Source organism: Hydractinia symbiolongicarpus, chromosome 12 (genome assembly GCF_029227915.1).
Source record: "Hydractinia symbiolongicarpus strain clone_291-10 chromosome 12, HSymV2.1, whole genome shotgun sequence".
Classification (NCBI taxonomy): Eukaryota; Metazoa; Cnidaria; class Hydrozoa; order Anthoathecata; family Hydractiniidae; genus Hydractinia; species Hydractinia symbiolongicarpus.
This window is the reverse complement of record NC_079886.1, coordinates 9,518,958-9,530,193: the sequence shown is the minus strand read 5'-3', so window position 1 is coordinate 9,530,193 and position 11,236 is coordinate 9,518,958. Positions and strand designations below refer to the sequence as shown.

Here is an 11,236-nt window from a genome sequence, read left to right as displayed (position 1 = left end):
TTATTCCTCATAAAGCAAATTCTAATTCACCATTCTAAAAGTTTGCGTGTTTAATACATATCTACGTTTAGCTCCGTACTAAAACAAATAAAAACAAAGGTAGAAATTAATGTGCTAAGAGTGAAGCATTTGCGTTAAAATGGTGCATTCGTAGTATTAACTCGCGAAAAAAATATTTTCCTCTGATCTTCATCAATCTGAAAGTGATCTAGTATCAGATACAGTAACAGATAAAACAGTATAAAATGACACACGAGCATGAAAAATTATTTTAGTACGTGAAGCCAAGGCTCCTTGGTGAAACTAAGATACGAATATACAAAGTTCGTTTATGTTTTATCAAAAGAAATAACTTAAACAAAAATGGTCAAAATTTCTGCAGTAAAACACCAAACTTTTAAAAAACACAATGTTGGAAAATTCAGTTTGGAACCAAATTTTAAAATATTACATAAAAAACCGAACAGAGTGCCAAAAAAATTCTAAAACTACGATTAAGTGATTCGATAAAATCTAAATAAAGCTATTCTTAATAGCTATCTGTATTCTATCTTTCAACATTTTTGAAACACAAAACAAGCACAGATCAATATGATCATAATATCCACGGAGGAGGATCCGGAAGGTTGCCCGTTGTCAACGTATAATCCACAAACCAAGCATAAATGCTGCAGAAAGAACTCCACCGCAGACGATTTGTGTCATCAAAAATCGTTCAAAGAGTTTCTTTCAAAATACGTATGTGCAAGGAATTCACAGCGTTTTAAACATTTTATTAGCTGCACAAACAGCCAACACTAAACATACAGTAAAATTTACAAAATACTCATTTTTAGTACTGTGAGCGCAGTAAAAACAACAACAACAACAACAAATGAAAAACACAAATCAACTACACGTTGCAGCAGTAGACTTATATCACCTAACATGCACCTCTTCGCACGCAGAAAACATTCACGGTTAAAATAAACTTGACTAGTTTTGATTGACGCTCAAATTATTTCTCAACTGTAAAAAATTCTCAGCGTAATAACTTCTTCACAAGTTTGCTATATCCGTCTTTTATTCAAAATTAACGAATGGCGACACATGAAAACATACGAAGCTAAAGGCGAGCAAGCAATTTGTCCACCTAGACGAGAAGTGGAATTACCATCAATGATATTAAAGTTTAAAAAACAACAAAAACAACACAACTACAAAAAATATACAACACAAATTACGCAATGTCAGCACTCGCTAAGCATTCTGGTTTCACCAGAAGTGACTGCATCGCTTCATTTAATTCACGACCTTCATCGAAATAAATACAAGTTTCTGGTGCGAGAGATGTTTCTCTACGCTCGAGTTCTTCCGTTGACAACGCATCTATCAGTTGTTTTAGTCTATTTAAAACACACAATGATGTGAGACGCGCATCTCCATCTTGGTCCCAACATTCTTGCATAATCAGCTTAAAGTAGGACAAGGACTATGAGATAAAAATATTAAAAAATCAGAAATATAAAACTACTAAATGGAGCGTTATAGTAGGGGCGTCCAAGTAGGGGCGTCAAAGTAGAGGCACCAATTAAAGAAAAGTTTGTATCATCGAGACAATTCATTTAAGAATAGTTTCGGTATCTTTACCTTCACCTTCGAAGTCCCGAATTTACTTATTGACTTCTTAAAATTAAGCGGATCAAATGCTCCTACTCTAGTATGCGAAAAAAATTCTTTCTTACATAGTCATCTTTTCGCCACTGGACAGGAAATTTTGGTCTTAGCCTTTTTCTACACACGTGATATTTAACTCTTCGTAATGAAGGTCCAGTACCCAATTCTTCCTCGTACGGCAGCATACAATCCGGTACGTCTGCATCTATAAAATAATGGCATTGTTTTTTTAAATTAATTCATACGAAACAGTCGAATATCTTTTCTGAATGCCCAGGTTCAAGTTCTCACCTGCTTGGCAGATATCATAACATCTACGACACAATTCCCACAACACTAAACCCAGAGCGTAACAATCAACTTGCTTCATCGATGACATCCAATCAGTTAGGACCAAAGAATCATCCAGTACCTCTGGAGGCATGTATCTGGGAGAACCAACCTATACAAAAAATGGCTAGCTCATTTATTTATTTCTTTATTTAAGGTCCACATCGAAAGTAAGCTACTGAAACAAACAGACAAACAAACAAACAAACAAAAGAATAAACAAACAAACAAAAACACAAACATACCAAAGGATATTTTTCGGGTGGATGTCCCGATAATTGTAATGCAAAACCAAAATCAGCTAAAACGCATGTTCCATCAGATTTCACCAAGATATTGCGGCTGTTCAAGTCGCGATGAGCAATGCCGTGTCTCAGTTGACCCTCTTAAAAATAAAATTCCAATATGTAAATAACACGGACAAAGAATGACATCACTTTACATTAGTATCGTTCTGCAACTATAAATGAAGTGATGTTGACACTAATTTTTTTAAACTTTCAACTTCTATCGCCATTGCTTCATAGAGTTTAAAGGGTAAAACTGATAAAAAAGATATATATATATATATTAAATCATCACTGCAAATCCTATATAACGAATTAAATATTTTTATGCTTCTTAAATTAGTTTGGATGCAAACTGGCAACTTAAACCATTTATCGACTATACATGCACAACCAATATACTAAAGTGTGTTTTACCGTATTAGCACATATTTTTGAGATAAACAGTTCAAAATTTTCACAGGATTTTCAAGTGTTTCCACACATTTGAATCACATTTGTATTTTTATCTTAATGCTTTTACAAGTAATAAGTTCTTTACTAAAACTAAAAAATACGTTCATTTTTTGTGACACGGGTGAGTCAGTAAGTATTTATTCACACATAAAAACACTGACTTTAAGAATAACATGCACATGCATACAGTCAGTTAAGTGAGAATAGGAAAATTTCCCAAAGCATAATGGCTTCTCCAGATTGTATACATAATACAGCCTTTTCACTTAAATTCCCAAAACCGTAGAACAATACACCATATATTATAAAAAATATAAAAATCCTACCACGGGTGTTCTCGCTTTCCCCATGTAAATACGCTAAACCATTCACCACATCATATGTCATTCTTAACATTTGTTTCCATGAGAGAGTGCGCTGACGTAAATAATTTAACAAGGAACCTTCTTTATAATACAACATCATGATAACACCTTCAAAGCTTTCGTTACCTTGAATCTGATCACAAGTGATGAACTGAAACACCAAACATAAATGTTTAGGGTGAAAAACATACTTACAGTTCTAAATCAAGCAGGGAATTGGCCTAAAAACTCACAGGGTTGCCACACTAAAAATAACACTCAAGAACTCTTATTTTTTCAAATCAATTCAATGAATCTCTAAACTCACTTGTGGAGGTATCTTGGACAAGCAATATCAGCTTCGGCAGAATGGCAACATAAATTTTCCTTACGAATTAGCAGAGGTCTGTTAAACAAGTTGCTCAGGCAAACTACATAATTACTGTGTGATATTAAAAAAACGACTTTAGAAAAGAAAAAGAAACCAATTTAACCAAAAAAGCGCATAAAATCCAAGACAAACAAAGGAATTTAAATGTAGCAAAATAAAAATAAAAAATCACATAATAATAAAAATACCAGCCCTCTGCAGAATGGCATCAATGTTCATGAGATATATTTAAGCAACCTACCTCAGCTATATTCGGGTGTTGACCCAGTATTCCATAAACTTCTTTCTCGTTTTTCCACTGAAGTTTACTTCTCGGCGGAAAAACCTTGACTGCGACAGTTTTATCATTAAATGTTCCTAGTCTTACAGCACTATGACAGCCCTGGTGAATGAGGTTTCCATGTAATATACCATCCAAGGTAGGAGAGGCTATTATATTTATTTCTAGAGCTGGATACTGCCCGTAGTAAAATGCTTGTGATAGCCTTGCATTAGTGTTCCTCTTTTGTTTCTGTTTCCAACAGTATAATACGATGAGACAGACAATAATGAACACTAGGGTTATACTAGACACCACCATCGTTGGGATGAGTTTGGAATCGTTTCTAACCAATACTTTATATGTTGTAGGCAATGTAGCTTAAAAATAAATTCAAGACAAAAAATATTTTTATAAACACATTACTATACTATTCAGAATGATTTTTAAGAAACTATGGCATATTCTAGCAACTATTCCATCCAGTGAACTGTGCTTCAAATTGATTCTTTACGGCCTGCACTCATTCTCCTGTTATTGTTTATCTCCAAATCAGACGTTCATTTGAGGATATTGGTCAATCCTTCTGGTATGTGTGTGTTTTTATGGGTACTTTAATTAGAAAGTATCTAAGGCTTAATTAATACCACTACTCTATCTGAATTTAGCCTTGTGTAACAATACCTTTAGTTTTGTGACTGTTTCCTTAAAGCAAAAAAATCCATCGTAGCTCAAAAACCAATGTTAAAGTATTTTTTTTTTCAAATAAACATAATGTTAACATGTTTGTGCCTTTCACATAAAGCATAGCCCAGCCTGATTTCGAATATCCACTTGCTTATAAAAAAAACGTGTAATAACAACATGGCAAGAAATTTAAGTAAGTAAGTAATGGGAAGTTTAACGTCCTTGGGGATTCCACCCTAACGGTTGGCTCTTCCTCCCCTCCGACTGTAACTATGTTACATTACCGCGAGAGATACATATAGCAATGCTCTAATTTGCTTGCCTGCCACACAAGCCGATTAGCGGTCTGTAGATGGCACCAAATGGGCTGAGAACGCTACATTTAAAGTGCCCCGGAGTGGGGACTCGAACCTGAAACCTTATGATTACAAGACGAATGCGCTACCACTACACCATCTCCACAAAAATATTTAACAAATAACTGATTATATGCAACTTACTTGTGTCATGCTTTTCAATAAACTGCAGTTTAGCATTACATAAGGAACCAGTACAACAACAAAACCGTGATTTAATTGTATTATTGCCAGATCTTTCCACATCCTCAATCAAGCAAGCAGAAGAAGTGCAATTTCCTGATTTTTTACGTAAAAATGTTGGCCAACAGCCCTGACTTTTTTTCGTGATGGTGACTTTATTCTTAACAACAAGAAAAGAAATGTGACTAAAGCAAGAATAGTTTTTTTCACATTTCATGTATGATGAACCTTTTTCTGATCCAACGTAAATGCAATTAATTTTTGTTCGATCAAGCTGTTTTTCGGTGGTTGATGGCTCATAGACTTCACCCCAGTCTTTATTGGTAACTATAATATTAATAATTATAATAATCGATAATAAGTTTTACCTAACATTTAGAAGAAACTTGAACAACACATTACAGTTTAGGAGCTTGTACCACTTAAAAAGATGTGTAAAGTCAAACAAGAATTTAGAAAGAAAATAAAACGTTAGTAAGATCTTGATTTATTAACTTACATGCAAGCCACTTTGGTTCGTTCGTTGTACCCTGGCATGCATAATGATCAGTATCCAATAAAAATGCTAACAAAAGTAATGTAAACATTTTAGGAGCACTCCAAGTCATGTCAGCCATATATACCTAAAATAAATGCTGAAAAATAATAAAAAGCAGAATCCAATTCTTCAAAAATAAATAAAAAAAATACAACTAAAAAAGTTATGGATGGTACTATAATTGTAGATCAAGTATTGACAAAAAGCATCAAGTGATATATACAGGGCATTTGGAATAAAACTTTGAAACTTGCAAAGATGTTTTTCAATACTGCGTTCAAAATGCCTCTTGCTTCAAATAAACACTACCTCCTATTAGATGTCCCCTTAATTAAATGGCCACTCAATTAAACACCCCCTTTTCAATGATTTTTTCTAAAAAATGCCCTCTTCAAAAAAGGGAAGGGCGCTTATTCAAAACATTGTATAAATGTTTAATTTCACCAAAGAAACTTCATAAAACCTATTAAAAACATTGGAAGAACAATGCGTACCAGTTTGTAATACAATTCAACTGTATTGACAATGATATTGATGATATAAATATTAAATAAAAAAAAGTATACTTCAAGAGGAAAGAAAAAAATTAGAAAAAAATAAACGGCTCTTCCCTTCACCAAACAATCAAAAAGTTAATAAACACCCTCTTTGTGCATTAGCTTAAAACTCTAATTGAAATAATGTATAGGATCATGTGCTTCTCATGAACTGTTAAAAGGAGATATGGGGGGTGAAGAATTTGGTGATGTCAGCCAAGCAAAGTATACACCAGAAATATGTTTTTAGAAATTTACTTTACAGTTACTTTCATCCTTTTGGTTTGTTGATGATACCATAAACCTGTCTATTCTGAAATAGGTGGGTTGACCCAGGTTCTGGAAATTAGTCCCATTTTGTACATATACAATTTTTTTTTAGAAAATTGTTTACCCATTGCATTTATTACAAAAAACTTAATACTCTGATCAAAATAATGTATAGGATTATGTGCTCTAGACAAACAGTTACGAAGGTATACTTTTTAATATACTTTTTGAATATATACGTATATATAATTTACTTAATGTTTTAATGTCAATATGTGGTAAATTACAGAACAATTTTATAGGTGATATTTTAAAGACTTTGTCAAAGAAGATTGTAAAAAATATAATCCACTTTAATAAAGTCAAAGACAGACACACAGGATTAACCTTTTTTACTATATTATATTAACTTATTTACTTTTAATTTGTAAACCACATAATTTCTATTTTCATGCAGAAAATTGATATTTTCTAGCTGTATACTGTATTTCAGTTCCGTCTGGTAGATAGATTTTATCTACCTTTTTAGCTAAATACAAAATAATATGATGAACCAGATGGTATAAAACCAGTTAACTGTAGACAATACAGTCTCACAAAATAATCGTTTTAAAAAAGAAAAAACTAAGTGAATATCTACTTTACATAGCTGATCTTTTATGAAATCGTTTTACAATTTAAGTTTGCAGTTTATTGAGGCAATACAAACAACTATATTAAAAACTTCACAAATACCTGTCTAGACAAAAATCTGATAAACATAAGCATATGATTAACTTATGATCTTGTGTATACCTTTGCATGTCCAAATAGCTTCCAGAAAATCACACAAACACCCCATTTGTTGTTTTTACATCATTTAGTGAGTCAGCACAGGCAAACTGGTGTGAACATATGTGTGCAAACTAACACCCTTGCTCTTTTCAGTAATTCTATTTAGTCTTTAACATTGAGTTGTTTCACAACTGTACACAGAACTTGGAAACATTTAAAATTGAACCTAATCTTTTGTTGGCAAACTATTTGACTCACTAAGCTATTGAGATGGAAGAAAAAAATTCTATCATCTCCATCAAGCATACACAGTGAAGACCATGTCAGCATCTATAAAAACCAAACACTTCTACCTGATTGTTTAGCTTTTTAAGGTTGTATAATGCTGATGTACATAACCAAACAAATTATGTACAAGTATTATGAGACACAAAATTATAAAAGGAAGTCCTCTGGTCAAACTCTTTATAGTGCTCTCTAGTAAAAAATTTTTTTGTGTAAAACAACAAAAACTGCAATGTGTTATGAACAGATGTACACGGTGGATATTTGTTTGTAAAAAATAAAATTAAGTGCTTATAGTTTAATTCGTTTGCTTGACTAATTGCAAAAAAAAGTTTTTGTTTAAAAATAAACATAGCACTCCAACTTGATAAATATTGCCTTATGATATTCTGTCAAGTCTAAACAGGTTGTCAGTCTACTGCTGATTGAAGATTAGGTAACCTAATAAAATTAAAATATGTTTATTGAATCATCAAAAAATATGAGTTGCTAACTGCTGTTAAAGAACAGCTGTTTATATTAATAGTCTCGCACCAAACAATGAAAACGATGTAACTAAACTTAGAAGCTTGCATTTAGGTAAAAAGTAAACTAGAATAAACTTCTGCATCATATTTCTCAATTTTCATGAGAGTATTGTACCTAGTCTTTTTTATAGCATAATGGAATATATTTTCTTTATTGTGGGTAACAACAGCAACAAAAGCTGATAGGTTTGCAAAGTGATTGGATCTCTGTTGGTACAACCCTCAACTCTTGTCCAAAAGGTCATAGAATTAATCCTTAATAATGCTAATGTGTCTAGTTTGGCAAAAATTTCAGAATTCTGTAGCTTAAATGGAAGCTATAAATACTCTAGAACTACCTTTGAAGTCCCTCCTGGAAACAAATGACAATGCACGTCCTTCAAGATTAATTAAGCTGACCACACAAAATATACATCACTATGTAAACCTATCCAAACAAACTGAAAGTTTGAAGCAATTAAAATTTGTTCACTTGTCACATATCTGACTTTATTGCAAAACTTGAGGGGTTTATTTATATCTAATTTTTTTTCTTAGTCATAAAACGAATGCAACCAACCATCCTCAGGCATCCTCAGAGACGATTTGGCTTTTTAAATCAGTGGTGACAAATGTTTATAGTAGCTAACAAGAAGAAAAACTATTTAACAACTTAACAGCAAGGTTTTTCATGCATATAGTTATAATAATAGTTATAAATGTAGGTAAGAAAAGAAACGATTGCTAGAAAAAACAATTATTGGTAGCTTGAGAGATCCTAGGTTGTTCTCAATTTATGGCATAATTTAGACTTGAGATATTCTTATTTTATTCTTTTTTTGGGAGAAACATAAAGACTTATTTTGTTACAGAATTGTTTTTATAAAACAAAAAGTGTGTATTACAACTATAACAATGAAACTTTGAACCCTTTGCAACAACTTTTATTAATGGTATTTGTTCATTTGATAAATTTTGCTTCCTCGCTGGTTTTTGATGCAGTAAGTTCACAGTGCACCAAAATTTTTCTTAAATTACACATCGGAGTAGTGCAGAGTGTTCATGATAGGTAATGGAATTTTAAAGTGACCTGTTTGAGATTCTCTGTTACAACATTTGATAAATTATGCCCTGTGTAGTTTTAGCACCCTGCAGTATTCTTATATGCGTTGTGCTTAATAAAAAATTTGGACTGGTTTATCCAAATTCGTATCTCCCCCTAGATATAAGCTTGCAAGCAATACAAATTGAGATAAAGCAAATTATTTTCTACAGTAAAATTCACATTGGTAATATATGGACAATGCTATTCTTAGTCAAATACTATACCCTGACAAGTTTTGTTGCATAGGAGATGATACTTTTTCATGGCACATCTATGTGTAACATCTGTTATGCTAATACATTGCGTTTCAGTAAGTGGAATTCGATCAGCTGTCCCCAGAACTAAGTAACTTTAATTCTATCTACACTGATTACACTTGCCCATCATGATCACCCAATGGGGTGAACAATTCTCAGAAAATCTACTATCACTAATACATTGCCACAACATAGAGAAGTGGGTTCGTCAGTGGCTCCCAGTTCTGGAGAATGCGGATTGAAACCAGCTCGCAGTCTGGTTAAGTGGACCCAGTGGAAACAACCATGAAGTCAACTATAAACTTGAAGGAAATTCTGGTAAAGCTAATGTAAAATATAAATGTAAAATATATATAATAATATATCCCATTTTATGGGCATTGTTGTTTGTATAAAATATATTTTACTATAAAAAAATAATAACAACAACAAATTACTGTAAGCTACCAGTGTCAAAGAAACACCCCTGGAAAGACGTGGTTAAAAAATCTATTTCACGCTTTTTGGACTTCGTTTTTTAAAAAAATATAAAAATTTAATTAAATTAATAACCAATTTACCCTACATAGTTCTGCTTTTTCTACCTGATAGAATATGCAAGCATATACAAAACTTTGCAAACTGTTGTAAATATTTGAAAGTCGTCAATAAAGTAAAATTTTTCAGGTAGCTAGTTACTTAGCTAGCTAGATACCTGTAAGAAACAAATGAGAAAATTTTAAAAACAGAATAAAAAGCTCTAATTTCTGGCTAAATTATTTGCTTTTAATAACATAATATTAAATACAAACCTAAAAATAGAGACACAGGATAAGACCAACTCCATGAGCTGCTAATGTCGTCCATTTTGTTTTCCTGGCAGCTCTTGACAGGCCAGATAGTAAAACCAGGAAAAGGTACACTTTGGTAAGATAAAGTATGAAAAAAATAATAAAAATAGAGATTACAATAACTTACTTTTGAACTAATTGTATGTACATACTTTATTTAGGGAAGGAAAGGCTAAAACAGCTGCTTAGAACTACTGTAACATCCTTATAACTTCTCCTCTCGAGCGCATTCTTTTCGCATAATGAATTATATTTTGTGTCTGACTCTTCTAAACACAACCACTTTTCAGCAACGACGGACGTGTTATGGTCACATGACCATAAAGCATTTTAAAAAGATTAACCGGGTTATCACGTGATATTTAAATCGCATGTTAGTGGTTCACAGACTTATTTGTCTGGTGTCTAATATTTGTCTGTCTGAAAGCCACCAATTGTTTTCTTTACCCCGCCGTAATCCGGTTATCCCGATTTCATATTTGAGTAAACGGATAAGCATTGAGTTCGTGATTGTAACACCGCAAATTTACTGTGCTCGAGATTCGAAGCCTTCGATAATTTAACTTTTTTTTAAAAAACGCAGACCAAAATATTTTTATGGTATTGTATTAAATTAATAATCAAACGCCTGTTTGTAGACACTTTACTTACATGGATATTTAGTAGACAAGAATGTTAGTTTTCATTCTGTCTGAGGTCTTGCCCAACATTCCGGGCGTATTTTTCCTTTACAATGACCCTAAGAAAGCATCAAATTTGGAACCTATTAAGCATGTATGTTAGAATAAAAAAATGGGTTCTTCTATTGACTCGTGACTTTGTGATGGAAGAAGGTTCATGGGTTCGGTCCACGGCCGAGTCATGTGAAAGTGTGAATATATCCTTTTAGCTTAAAGTTCAGAATAAAAATATGTTTGGTGTCTTAGGTGGTTGTCTTTCCGAGCGGTTTCTGTGCTTCGACAATATAGCCTTAGTGACACCCCCTCCCCCAACTCTCTCTTCCTCTTACGTAGAACTTTTATTAATAACAGTAAAAAAAGGAAGTTTACGCATGTTGGTGTCGAAATTCGTACAGCATAAAAGTAAATTAGCGCAAATTTCACACAGCACCAATAGGGTCACCAAATCCCCCCCTCCTGCCTTGAATAAATTCTTCAACGGACAATTTTTATCTACAATAACCACC

The 11,236-nt window shown here is 32.8% G+C and overlaps 1 protein-coding gene across 2 annotated transcripts; it reads right to left on the bottom strand.

Annotated features, from left to right (window-relative positions):
* Positions 1 to 10,331, bottom strand: LOC130622693 (bone morphogenetic protein receptor type-2-like). Of its 2 annotated transcripts, none has more exons than XM_057438182.1 (9): positions 10,178 to 10,331; positions 5,449 to 5,572; positions 4,911 to 5,276; positions 3,706 to 4,103; positions 3,056 to 3,245; positions 2,232 to 2,371; positions 1,948 to 2,098; positions 1,725 to 1,861; positions 1 to 1,471 (listed from the first exon to the last, which is right to left on the bottom strand). In XM_057438182.1, exons 2-9 carry the CDS (start codon positions 5,564 to 5,566, stop codon positions 1,220 to 1,222), a joined length of 1,752 nt encoding a protein of 583 aa, XP_057294165.1. In that variant the 5' UTR covers positions 5,567 to 5,572; positions 10,178 to 10,331; the 3' UTR covers positions 1 to 1,219. The 2 variants fall into 2 exon arrangements, with proteins under 2 accessions (XP_057294165.1, XP_057294166.1); XM_057438183.1 differs by having other exon boundaries at positions 10,203 to 10,297.
* Between the last annotated feature and the right edge of the window lie 905 nt (positions 10,332 to 11,236).